Source organism: Crinia signifera, chromosome 4 (genome assembly GCF_055691185.1).
Source record: "Crinia signifera chromosome 4, ASM5569118v1, whole genome shotgun sequence".
In the NCBI taxonomy this organism is placed as follows: Eukaryota; Metazoa; Chordata; class Amphibia; order Anura; family Myobatrachidae; genus Crinia; species Crinia signifera.
In genome coordinates, this window is record NC_139220.1 from 318,842,558 (window position 1) to 318,856,602 (window position 14,045).

Below are 14,045 nucleotides of genomic sequence, written 5' to 3' on the forward strand. Positions count from 1 at the left end.
AGTAGAAGTTCACCCAAGACTCTTGCGAGGAAGGTCGGATCATGTTCTGGTAGCTACTGTAGCCTGGAATCACTCTGTTGTTGATAAATAAACCAATTGTCCCTGATAAAATCTGAGAATATCTTCCAGTTAAGAACAAATTAGTCATTGACCATCCAGCATTGGAGACAAAAATCTTCCCTTTGATTTTCTGTTTGATCATCTCCTCCATTATAGGAACCAAATCAATGTCAATAGAGAAGATAATTACAACCATAACTGATGACTCTCTAATGACCTTGACTATTTGAGGGGCATTACGGTCAGACTGAGATAAACGGATATATTCAGTGAAGGCCACACATGCTCCAGCCTTTATTATCTCTTCCCTGATTGGCTGAATACCCTGTAGGCCATAATCATTGTCCACAGCCAACAGACCGACCCAGGTCCAACCAAAATGAAGAATAAGCTTTGCCAGTCCCATAGACTGTTCCTTATCACTTGGTGCAGTCCGGACAAAGGATGGAAACATTATTCTATTACTTAGGAGAGAGATACTCGCTGATGCACTTATCTGAAAAAGGAGACAGAAAATTGTCCATATTTGCAGTAACACCATGAACTTGCATTTACAATGATTGAAAACTTTGAAACATGCTACATCTGCTTGTTCTTAACATGTCACAAAAAGTGTATCCATGAGTATGATGGACACAGCACTCGAATGGAGTCAGCACTCGTATGGTCTCAGCAGTTGGATGGACACAGTACTTGGATAGACACAGCACTCTGAAGGACATGGCACATTTGGATTTTACAGTAAATCCATGGGCTTTGCTTTTGGACTGTTCTATCTAGTGGCTGCATCTAGCACATAAAAACACCTGGACAATCAATGGATGTGATTGTTCTGGAATATTTTGTTTACAAATTGCCACCTCTGCTGGCCTTCCACTTCAAGATTCATCATATGGAAAAACTGATCTTGGTCATCCGTTTTGTGGATAATAGGACCAGGTGGATCAACAATGATAGTTAACTGTGGTTGAAAAGCAGTTACCTGTCCTTGTGACTTACCTTGGATTGGAAACATTGCAGCTGGACATTCCTATGACCTCTCCCGACCAAGATTTTCATCAATCTTGTGCCGGGTAAGTTGTGGAAGATCTGTTTCACGTGGTACAGAGGAAAACCTGAGCTTGGTTTCAACTGTTGCTGAACTGTTGAGGTGTCTTGCCCCCTTACTTAGGCTATCTGCCCTCAGTTGGATTGTTCATTTTCAGACTTATCTTCTAATGTGACCATATGCTTACTGATTTAATTTAGGAACTAGTTCAGATAAGGTGGTCAAAGGAATGATTGGTCTGGGCTGTGGCAATCTTGTAATTATTCAGGGTCTGATACCAGGTGAGAAAGAGTCTTCTGACCAACCCATTTTGTATCAGGGGATGTGCAAGCTTCAGCTGAGATTGCCTTCTGAAACCCTTAGAGATATATTTACCTTTCTACTGATCTATTTCGTAAGCATGTAAAGGTTTCAAATACTATATGGACAAAAGTATTTGGTGACACCTGTTAAAATATTGAATTCAGGTGTTCCATGCAGGATCCGTTTGCAAACATTTATTTAAAAAAAAATGGGACATTCTGAAGAGCTCAGTGACATCAAGTGTGGTTCTGTTATAGGGTGCCAACTTTACAATAAGACAGTTTATGGAATTTTATCCTGGCTGGAAACTCCATGGTCAACTGTAGGTGATATGATTAGAAAGTAGAAGCATTTAGGAGCAACATCAACTCAGCCATGAAGTGCAATGCCACATCAAATCACAGAGTGGGGTCAACAACCGCTAAAGCACATTGTGCATAAAGGTCACCAACACTCACACAAAAATGCAGGAGCTTAATGGAATTGGTTTTCATGGTGGAGCCAAGTTCAAAGACAAGCGTTGGATGGAGTGGAGTAAGGCACATGGACCATAGAGTTCTGTGGAGTGACAAGTCATGCTTCTCTGTTTGCAAGTGAGATAGATGAGTGTGGGTTTGGCGTATGTTGGGAGGACATTACCTACCCGATTGTATTATGCCAACTGGAGGAGGGGTAATGGTATGGAGCTTATCTCTAGTGAAGGGCAATATTATTGCTTCAGTATACCAAGACAATTTGAACAATGCTATGCTTTAAATTTTGTGGTAACAATTTGGGGAAGGCCTTCTTCTTTTCCAACATGACTGTGCCCCAGTTAGAAGAGCAAGGACTATAAAGACCTGGTTTAATGAGTTCGAAATGGAAGAACTTGACTGCCCCACACAGAGCCCTGACCTCATCCCCATCGAGCACCTCTGGGATGAACTGGATCAGATATTGAGAGCCAGGCCTTCTTGTCCAACATCAATGCCTGACCATAAAAGTGCATTACAGAATGAATGGGTACAAACTCCCCCCCCAAAAATCCAAAATCTTGTGAAAAGCCTTCAAAGAAGAGTGGAAGCTGTTATAAATACAAAAGGGGGAAGAACTCCATATTATAGTATATGTATGTGAATGCAATGTCAAAACAGTCCCTGTTGGTACAATAGTCAGGCATTTGAATACTTTTGTCCATATCAAAATGCAAAGAGTGGTGAATACACTTGCGCTGTTCTGAATACACCACTTTGCATTTGGATTGTACTTTCTGGGACCGGTAATCCCTGATGTCTACAGTGCTGCAGTTCTGTCGTGAGGATTACTCAAACTAATTTTTGTCTTGAACTTTTGTCCATATAGTTTAGATAGAAAAATATAATAAAAATATTAATAATTAGAAAGAATCGAAACTCTAGATCAGTTTCATTTTTAAGGGTTGATTTGGTGAGTTTCCGGGACACCAAGCATACATTAGATGCCTTTTCTGCACCTATGGAAACTGCTATAAAATAATTGCAGGGAAAAGAAAATGTTCCATTGCATTATTAACCCCTTCAGTGGCAATCCCAAGAATTTTCCAGGCTGTGCCTCAGTGCCCAGTCTGGCAAGCCCAGAAAATTATTGGGATTGCCACTGTTTACAGCCGGGCAGCGCTGAAGAGTTCAATCACTGAACTCAGGCAGCTTCAGCGCTGTCCGGCTCCCTCCTCCTCCCCCCTTCTCCCCCTCCCCTCCGGCTTTTGTATTAAAGTCCCTGGCACCGGCTAATGACAAGCCGGCTGCCAAGGACAGGGATGAGGTGCGGGGGTGCAGGCCCGGGCAGCAGCTGATTGACAGTTCAGCGGCGCTGCCCAGACCCAGGGAGGCAGTGGTGGTTTTTTTTTTAAGGGAGTGCACCCCATAAAAAAACTACCACTGAAGGGGTTAATATGTTATTGCAGGGCACAACATCAAACTCTGCTTACCTGAGGGTATCTGAAGACCCCTAAAATATTTGCCACGATAATTGAGTTTGTAGAAAAGGAAGATGCTATGACAGCACTGTAGGTTGGTTGTCCATGACACCGGTAGTTGGGGATGACCATGCTGGATTCAGATAAGAGGTGCAAGGCTCCTTGTACTTCATAGTGAGGCACGTTACACGTCTTATACACCTGCAGCCCTAATGTCAAGTTGCCAAGAACATCGGGGTTCATGTTAATCTCTTGTACAGCAAATTGTATGGCGAGAAGTTCTTGATAGGAGTCCAACCAGAATCTACAAGATAAATATGGATATAAACAGTGTAAGTAAAAAATAAAGTTAATTATACACATCAAAGTAATAAAACATCAAAGGAAATGGTGGCATATGACTCAATTAATATTTATTAGTACTGCTTAGTACTGCTTTACATTTGGAAACAATAGTGATAAAACAAATTGGGTATGATTTTTAATAACATTTTTTGGTCAAAAATTACCAAAATCGCATGTTTACTGAAAGCGCACATGTAGTTGTGTGCCATTTGCGTTAAAAATTACACGCTTTGCCATGACCAAAATAATAGCTCTTCAAAAATAGCATCCAGATGCTTTCTCATTGAAACCATCAAAATCACAAATGGGACTCCCCTCAACCAATAGGGGCTGAACTCCAGAGGAGCTCCCCGCCTGATTAGTTGTAGCGTCTCGATGGAGATGGCTTCATCCAATCAGGGGTTCGTCACTAGGATTTCCCTCAGTTGCCTGTAAGTATACAGTCGATGGGTGAGTCCAGAACGGAGATATAACTCTGTCACTCTGTCAACTGTAGTTACAGCACAAAGATGCTAAAAACAAACAATGGAGAACAGGTGAACAATGTAACAACAGACACTCGTTCTGACATCAGAACAAAATATGATTGTCAGCCAAGATTATGCATACACATTGCAGCGATTTTAATGACGGATGGAACGCAGAGGCAGTACAACTATGGGTGCAGCAGGAGCAGTGTACTGAGCCCCTTAGATATAAGGGGCCCACTGCTACCTAAACCAGCAATGAGTTATCCCCTGGGCCTCCCACAGACCATTTTGAGCAATGTTGAATGAATGGCCCAGTGCATGGTGGTCACCACTGCCTGAGGGACCTGCCCCTTACCTTAGAGAGGTGGGGCTGACCTTGTGTTCCAAAACTGATAGCAGAGTCCTGCCACCTATCAGCGCTGATGATCACAGTCACATGCTGCCTGAGGGACTTGTCCCTTACCTTAGAGAGGCAGGGCTGACCTTGTGTTCTGGACTGATAGAGGAGTCCCACCACATATCTAAGGGGTGGGGGCCTGATCACAGTCAGAGAAGGGACCACTATGTTCCTGCCTCCACCAAGCTACATGCCCCCTGTTCTACACACTGTGCAGGACATTGTGGTTGTACCCATCTTCCACTGTCTTCACCTGGAAACTCTCTCCTGGTTACCCACTATTTCTCCATGACATACTCTGCCTCCTCTTGCCTTACACTGTTACTCTCTTCCTCTCCCTATCACCCACTGCCATGTTGTATATTGTGAATTTGGGTTGGGGTAGAAGAGGGGGCCCCAAATTATATTTTTGCACCTAGTCCCACAACCCACAAGCTATGCCACTCATGGAACAGTCATTGTCCGTCTCTGTTTTGATGTGCAGAACATCAAACCAGCGCTTCCATTTCTATTGGCCAATGCAGGACCGTAAGGTACCATAGGCAAAACTTCAAATAACTGCCCCCACCCAGCCACCAATATTCACTTTCCATCCCCTTAAGTGAAAACGTGGGGGTGGCATCTTAGAAGTTCCATAGCCGCCACTTGCATGATATACAACAAGGATGTCTTCCTCAGAGACATCAATACTGGGCCAAGGAAGCATACATCCTATCACACTGAGCAATGTAGGCAATATATATTGTTATACAACAGCGTACCATGTAGATATTGCTCCATGTGTACACATATCTAAAAACAGCAGCAACATGGAAGGCTACAGATATATAGAACAAAAAAAAACTTGCAGAATATTCAGAGCTAGAGATATGTACAACTTAGTTCCATGTCTGTACGTACTCTGTGCAGGTAATTCTGGGCGGTCTCTCTGTGAATGAGACGTTTTGGTACACTTTGTCCATAAACATAGGGATCAAGACTCCAATCATAATATCTCCTGGCTGGGATAGCTCCTCAAGAGCTGGGACATCCAGTCTGCATCTCTGGTCCATAGAACAAACCAACTGAAGGAGGACAAACCATGCAATGGTCCATATTACTGGAGAGACAATGGACATCTTCTGCAGATCAGGGGACAGTTATATCTGCTGGGAGAAATACAGCAATTTTACTTTCACTATATAACACCAATATACAGATTGCGCTGATCACCAGCCTGCGCCGGTGAATTAACATACCATGGATATGAAAATGACATCAGTTCTTTAGGGTGAGTTGCTCATAAGTGACGCGTTCCATGTACAAACCGACCACTTCCTCAGATTGTGCTTATGGCAGTGTTGGAACCGCGTGAGGACTCCGGTCCAGTCTGCTAGATACACATATATTTACATGAGAAATAATGACATTTATGTAATGTAAATTCTGTTGCAGGATACCTGAAAGCTCCACTCTCTCTCCCGTAGAAATTGGCAATTTGTCAGTCAAACGCATGACTAAAATATATACAGACTTATCTGTAAAGTGCCAAATGTGAAGTAATGGTTGCATATAGGGGCCATGTTTGATGAAACTTCCATGGATACTAGTCATGGTGTCATTACTGTAAGACTCAACAAATCCTTAGTAAATGCGCCATAAAGTGAGAAATGCAGTAATTATCAAGGGTCTGACTCTGCTGTGTATCGGTGGTTAATGTAGCGGACTTGTGTTGTGAATGTATCGCGCAATACCGCGTGCATAGGCCGAGCCACCAGCACCCGTGTCACTCAGACAGAAACATGTGCGTTCCAGCTCCGTGCAGTGACAGTGATGTGTATAGATGAGGGTGTAGGATGGAGGTGCAGTGACAGTGATGTGTATAGATGAGGGTGTAGGATGGAGGTGCAGTGACAGTGATGTGTATAGATGAGGGTGTAGGATGGAGGTGCAGTGACAGTGATGTGTATAGATGAGGGTGTAGGATGGATGTGCAGTGACAGTGATGTGTATAGATGAGGGTGTTGAATGGAGGTGCAGTGACAGTGATGTGTATAGATGAGGGTGTAGGACGGAGGTGCAGTGACAGGGATGTGTATAGATGAGGGTGTTGAATGGAGGTGCAGTGACAGTGATGTGTATAGATGAGGGTGTAGGACGGAGATGCAGTAACAGTGATGTGTATAGATGAGGGTGTAGGATTGGAGGTGTAGTGACAGTGATGTGTATAGATGAGGGTGTTGGACGGAGGTGCAGTGACAGTGATGTGTATAGATGAGGGTGTAGGATGGAGGTGCAGTGACAGTGATGTGTATAGATGAGGGTGTAGGATGGAGGTGCAGTGACAGTGATGTGTATAGATGAGGGTGTTGGACGGAGGTGCATTGACAGTGATGTGTATAGATGAGGGTGTAGGATGGAGGTACAGTGACAGTGACGTGTATAGATGAGGGTGTTGAATGGAGGTACAGTGACAGTGATGTGTATAGATGAGGGTGTAGGATGAAGGTGCAGTGACAGTGATGTGTATAGATGAGGGTGTAGGATGACGGTGCAGTGACAGTGATGTGTATAGATGAGGGTGTAGGATAGAGGTGCAGTGACAGTGATGTGTATAGATGAGGGTGTAGGATGGAGGTACAGTGACAGTAATGTGTATAGATGAGGGTGTAGGATGAAGGTGCAGTGACAGTGATGTGTATAGATGAGGGTGTAGGATGAAGGTGCAGTGACATTGATGTGTATAGATGAGGGTGTAGGATAGAGGTGCAGTGAAAGTGATGTGTATAGATGAGGGTGTAGGATGGAGGTACAGTGACAGTAATGTGTATAGATGAGGGTGTAGGATGGAGGTGCAGTGACAGTGATGTGTATAGATGAGGGTGTAGGATGGAGGTGCAGTGACAGTGATGTGTATAGATGAGGATGTAGGATGGAGGTCCAGTGACAGTGATGTGTATATATGAGGGTGTAGGATGGAGGTGCAGTGACAGTGATGTGTATAGATGAGGGTGTAGGATGGAGGTGCTGTGACAGTGATGTGTATAGATGAGGGTGTAGAACGGAGGTGCAGTGACAGTAATGTGTATAGATGAGGGTGTAGGATGGAGGTACAGTGACAGTGATGTGTATAGATGAGGGTGTAGAACGGAGGTGCAGTGACAGTAATGTGTATAGATGAGGGTGTAGGATAGAGGTACAGTGACAGTGATGTGTATAGATGAGGGTGCAGGATGTAGGTGCAGTGACAGTGATGTGTATAGATGATGGTGTAGGATGGAGGTGCAGTGACAGTGATGTGTATAGATGAGGGTGTAGGATGGAGGTGCAGTGACAGTGATGTGTATAGATGAGTGTGTAGGATGAAGGTGCAGTGACAGTGATGTGTATAGATGAGGGTGTTGGACGGAGGTCAGTGACAGTTATGTGTATAGATGAGGGTGTAGGATGGAGGTGCAGTGACAGTGATGTGTATAGATGAGGTGTAGGATATAGGTACAGTGACAGTGATGTGTATAGATGAGGGTGTAGGACGGAGGTGCAGTGACAGTGACGTGTATAGATGAGGGTGTAGGACGGAGGTGCAGTGACAGTGATGTGTATAGATGAGGTTGTAGGATGGAGGTACAGTGACAGTGATGTGTATAGATGAGGGTGTAGGACGGAGGTGCAGTGACAGTGACGTGTATAGATGAGGGTGTAGGACGGAGGTGCAGTGACAGTGATGTGTATAGATGAGGGTGTAGGATGGAGCTACAGTGACAGTGATGTGTATAGATGAGTGTGTAGGATGAAGGTGCAGTGAAAGTGATGTGTATAGATGAGGGTGTTGGACGGAGGTCAGTGACAGTTATGTGTATAGATGAGGGTGTAGGATGGAGGTGCAGTGACAGTGATGTGTATAGATGAGGTGTAGGATATAGGTACAGTGACAGTGATGTGTATAGATGAGGGTGTAGGACGGAGGTGCAGTGACAGTGACGTGTATAGATGAGGGTGTAGGACGGAGGTGCAGTGACAGTGATGTGTATAGATGAGGGTGTAGGATGGAGGTACAGTGACAGTGATGTGTATAGATGAGGGTGTATGATGGAGGTGCAGTGACAGTGATGTGTATAGATGAAGGTGTAGGATGGGGGTGATGTGACAGTGATGTGTACAGATGAGGGTGTAGGACGGAGGTGCAGTGACAGTGATGTGTATAGATGAGGGTGTAGGATGGAGGTACAGTGACAGTGATGTGTATAGATGAGGGTGTAGGACGGAGGTGCAGTGACAGTGACGTGTATAGATGAGGGTGTAGGACGGAGGTGCAGTGACAGTGATGTGTATAGATGAGGGTGTAGGATGGAGCTACAGTGACAGTGATGTGTATAGATGAGTGTGTAGGATGAAGGTGCAGTGAAAGTGATGTGTATAGATGAGGGTGTTGGACGGAGGTCAGTGACAGTTATGTGTATAGATGAGGGTGTAGGATGGAGGTGCAGTGACAGTTATGTGTACAGATGAGGGTGTAGGATGGAGGTGCAGTGACAGTGATTTGTATAGATGAGGTGTAGGATATAGGTACAGTGACAGTGATGTGTATAGATGAGGGTGTAGGACGGAGGTGCAGTGACAGTGACGTGTATAGATGAGGGTGTAGGACGGAGGTGCAGTGACAGTGATGTGTATAGATGAGGGTGTAGGATGGAGGTACAGTGACAGTGATGTGTATAGATGAGGGTGTATGATGGAGGTGCAGTGACAGTGATGTGTATAGATGAAGGTGTAGGATGGGGGTGATGTGACAGTGATGTGTACAGATGAGGGTGTAGGATGTAGGTGCAGTGACAGTGATGTGTATAGATGAGGGTGTAGGATGGAGGTGCAGTGACAGTGATGTGTATAGATGAAGGTGTAGGATGGAGGTGCAGTGACAGTGATGTGTATAGATGAGGGTGTAGGATGGAGGTGCAGTGACAGTGATGTGTATAGATGAGGGTGTAGGATGTAGGTGCAGTGACAGTGATGTGTATAGATGAGGGTGTAGGATGAAGGTACAGTGACAGTGATGTGTATAGATGAGGGTGTAGGATGGAGGTGCAGTGACAGTGATGTGTATAGATGAGGGTGTAGGATGGGGGTACAGTGACAGTGATGTGTATATATGATGGTGTAGGATAGAGGTGCAGTGACAGTGATGTGTATAGATGAGGGTGTAGGATGGGGGTACAGTGACAGTGATGTGTATAGATGAGGGTGTAGGATGGAGGTGCAGTGACAGTGATGTGTATAGATGAGGGTGTAGGATGGAGGTGCAGTGACAGTGATGTGTATACATGAGGGTGTAGGATGGAGGTGCAGTGACAGTGATGTGTATACATGAGGGTGTAGGATGGAGGTGCAGTGACAGGGATGTGTATAGATGAGGGTGTAGGATGGAGGTACAGTGACAGTGATGTGTATAGATGAGGGTGTAGGATGGAGGTGCAGTGACAGTGATGTATACAGATGAGGGTGTAGGATGTAGGTGCGGTGACATTGATGTGTATAGATGAGTGTGTAGGATGGAGGTGTAGTGACAGTGATGTGTATAGATGAGGGTGTAGGATGGAGGTGTAGTGACAGTGATGTGTATAGATGAGGGTGTAGGATGTAGGTGCAGTGACAGGGATGTGTATAGATGAGTGTGTAGGATGGAGGTGTAGTGACAGGGATGTGTATAGATGAGGGTGTAGGATGTAGGTGCAGTGACAGTGATGTGTATAGATGAGGGTGTAGGATAGAGGTGCAGTGACAGTGATGTGTATAGATGAGGGTGTAGGATGGAGGTGCAGTGACAGTGATGTGTATAGATGAGGGTGTAGGATGGAGGTACAGTGACAGTGATGTGTATAGATGAGGGTGTAGGATGGAAGTACAGTGACAGTGATGTGCATAGATGAGGGTGTAGGATGGAGGTGCAGTGACAGTGATGTGTATAGATGAGTGTGTAGGATGGAGGTGTAGTGACAGTGATGTGTATAGATGAGGGTGTAGGATGGAGGTGTAGTGACAGTGATGTGTATAGATGAGGGTGTAGGATGTAGGTGCAGTGACAGGGATGTGTATAGATGAGTGTGTAGGATGGAGGTGTAGTGACAGGGATGTGTATAGATGAGTGTGTAGGATGGAGGTGTAGTGACAGGGATGTGTATAGATGAGGGTGTAGGATGTAGGTGCAGTGACAGTGATGTGTATAGATGAGGGTGTAGGATAGAGGTGCAGTGACAGTGATGTGTATAGATGAGGGTGTAGGATGGAGGTGCAGTGACAGTGATGTGTATAGATGAGGGTGTAGGATGGAGGTACAGTGACAGTGATGTGTATAGATGAGGGTGTAGGATGGAAGTACAGTGACAGTGATGTGCATAGATGAGGGTGTAGGATGGAGGTGCAGTGACAGTGATGTGTATAGATGAGGGTGTAGGATGGAGGTGCAGTGACAGTGATGTGTACAGATGAGGGTATAGGATGGAGGTGCAGTGACAGTGATGTGTATAGATGAGGGTGTAGGATGGAGGTACAGTGACAGTGATGTGTACAGATGAGTGTGTAGGATGGAGGTGCAGTGACAGTGATGTGTATAGATGAGGGTGTAGGATGGAGGTGCAGTGACAGTGATGTGTATAGATGAGGGTGTAGGATGGAGGTACAGTGACAGTGATGTGTATAGATGAGGGTGTAGGATGGAGGTGCAGTGACAGGGATGTGTATAGATGAGGGTGTAGGATGGAGGTGCAGTGACAGTTATGTGTATAGATGAGGGTGTAGGATGGAGGTACAGTGACAGTGATGTGTATAGATGAGGGTGTTCGACGGAGGTACAGTGACAGTGATGTGTATAGATGAGGGTGTAGGATGGAGGTGCAGTGACAGGGATGTGTATAGATGAGGGTGTGGGATGGAGGTGCAGTGACAGTGATGTGTATAGATGAGGGTGTATGATGGAGGTACAGTGACAGTGATGTGTATAGATGAGGGTGTAGGATGGAGGTACAGTGACAGTGATGTGTATAGATGAGGGTGTAGTATGGAGGTGCAGTGACAGTGACGTGTATAGATGAGGGTGTAGGATGGAGGTGCAGTGACAGTGATGTGTATAGATGAGGGTGTAGGATGGAGGTGCAGTGACAGTCATGTGTATAGATGAGGGTGTAGGATGGAGGTACAGTGACAGTGATGTGTATAGATGAGGGTGTAGGATGGAGGTGCAGTGACAGTGATGTGTATAGATGAGGGTGTAGGATGGAGGTGCAGTAATGTGTATAGATGAGGGTGTAGGATGGAGGTGCAGTGACAGTGATGTGTATAGATGAGGGTGTAGGATGGAGGTGCAGTGACAGTGATGTGTATAGCTGAGGGGTAGGATGGAGGTGCCGTGACAGTGATGTGTATAGATGAGGGTGTAGGATGGAGGTGCAGTGACAGTGATGTGTATAGATGAGGTGTAGGATGGAGGTGCGGTGACAGTGACGTGTACAGATGAGGGTGTAGGATGGAGGTGCAGTGACAGTGATGTGTATAGATGAGGGTGTAGGATGGAGGTGCAGTGACAGTGATGTGTATAGATGAGGGTGTAGGATGGAGGTGCAGTGACAGTGATGTGTATAGATAAGGTGTAGGATGGAGGTGCAGTGACAGTGATGTGTATAGATGAGGGTGTAGGATGGAGGTGCAGTGACAGTGATGTATACAGATGAGGGTGTAGGATGGAGGTGCAGTGACAGTGATGTATATAGATGAGGGTGTATGATAGATGTGCGGTGACAGTGACGTGTACAGATGAGGGTGTAGGATGGAGGTGCAGTGACAGTGATGTGTATAGATGAGGGTGTAGGATGGAGGTGCAGTGACAGTTATGTGTATAGATGAGGGTGTAGGATGGAGGTACAGTGACAGTGATGTGTATAGATGAGGGTGTTGGACGGAGGTGCAGTGACAGTTATGTGTATAGATGAGGGTGTTGAATGAAGGTACAGTGGCAGTGTTACTTTTCCTACTTACAGTACATCTGTACAGCTGTGATTTAAATCCAGTTATCCATCTGCATTTATAGTACAATTTGTTTGATTTATGAATCAGAATTACTGTCTCTTATATGTATGAGCTTTGTGTTCCCAGTAGACTGTAAGTGTATAAAAAATGATGTGTAACAAAGAAGAAAATGATAATTGTGCAGATGTGATCACCCAAGCGTCTGACTTGTTAGAGAAATGTTCCCAGTATTGACGTTTAGATGTACAGTGTGGTGCAAGAAGCATTTTATGTATAAAACACCAACTTCAGTGTTATCAGAAAGTAGCCGTAAACTTTTGTTCCTCCGGCCAAAGCAAGATCACCCAGGCTGGTCACCCTTGGCCAGGTCCCCCAATAAAGGGGTCTCCCACCTCCAGGAACCCCCAACCTGGTAAAGTAAAAGCCAGAGCAAGCCTCCTCGCATGCTTGTACTTGGAGAACCACAAGTTTCAGCATGCGAGGCATTCATGGGTCCACTGGGACTTGTAGTGCCATTAAAATCAGACACTCACAAAGTATAACTTTATTTCACACACAATACATACATACTTACCTATAGGGTCCCCCGTAGGCCTGTCCTCTTCTCCAGTAGTTATCCGAATGGGTACCTGTGAAAATAATTATACTCACCACGTCCGGTGTAGATCGGTCCTCTTTAGACCATGAAATGTAATAGGATGAGAGATTCAGAAAGTGAGAGATTTGGTAAGAAATCTCCAGTTTTTTTAAAGCGGCAATCATTTACACTGCAAAACCAGTCTGATGTTGAATTGTAAATGGTTGCTGCTTTAAAAAAACTGGAGATTTCTTACCAAATCTCTCACTTTCTGAATCTCTCATTCTATTACATTTCACACATGTAGCATCTACAGGTTTTTATGGTTTTCTACCGTGACACTGGTATGAATTGGGTTGTATGAGGATCACACTCTGACAAGTTGTCTTTCCTTGCCTGCATACTGTATATAAGTCAATACCAGCCTATCAATACTATTATATTTCTAAAGTGCTTAAATATTTTTATTTAAAGGAACATACACACCATTATTTTTTAGAGTATACCAATAAAAAGTGTAATTTTTAAATACTGCATATCTAGCAAATATTGGTCCTTGATTTAAGGGTGCCCCCACCCAGACTTCTTTCTCTCTCTCTTTCTCTCTCTCTCTCCTCCTCTCTTGGAAAACCATAAATACTATATTTATACTCTGGGGTGCAACACTGACAGTCCATTAAAAAGGCACTCGGAGGCAATTTTCCTGGACAGTGCACAGGACCCATATATCTTAATATAAGGTTAGTGTCAGTCTTCATAGAACAATCTACCATACCTCTATAATTTCAACAGTGGTCACTCACCACCTATCAATGCGGCTTCACTCTCACCATCCCAAATCCCCTTCCCCACAAGAATATATAGCATCTACAGGTTAAAAAAAATAAACTGCTATAAAGACAACATCAAACGAA

The 14,045-nt window shown here is 44.6% G+C and overlaps 1 protein-coding gene across 1 annotated transcript in view; it reads right to left on the minus strand.

Annotated features, from left to right (window-relative positions):
• Positions 1–2,306: 2,306 nt before the first annotated feature.
• LOC146073371 (extracellular calcium-sensing receptor-like) overlaps positions 2,307–14,045 on the minus strand; it is a 38,979-nt gene continuing 27,240 nt past the window's right edge. Inside the window, exons 7-9 of the mRNA XM_083180550.1 lie at positions 5,457–5,620; positions 3,357–3,648; positions 2,307–2,381 (exon numbers count right to left, since the gene is read on the minus strand). Coding sequence (XP_083036676.1) covers positions 2,307–2,381; positions 3,357–3,648; positions 5,457–5,620 — 531 coding nt within the window. The remainder of the gene's footprint in view (positions 2,382–3,356; positions 3,649–5,456; positions 5,621–14,045) is intronic.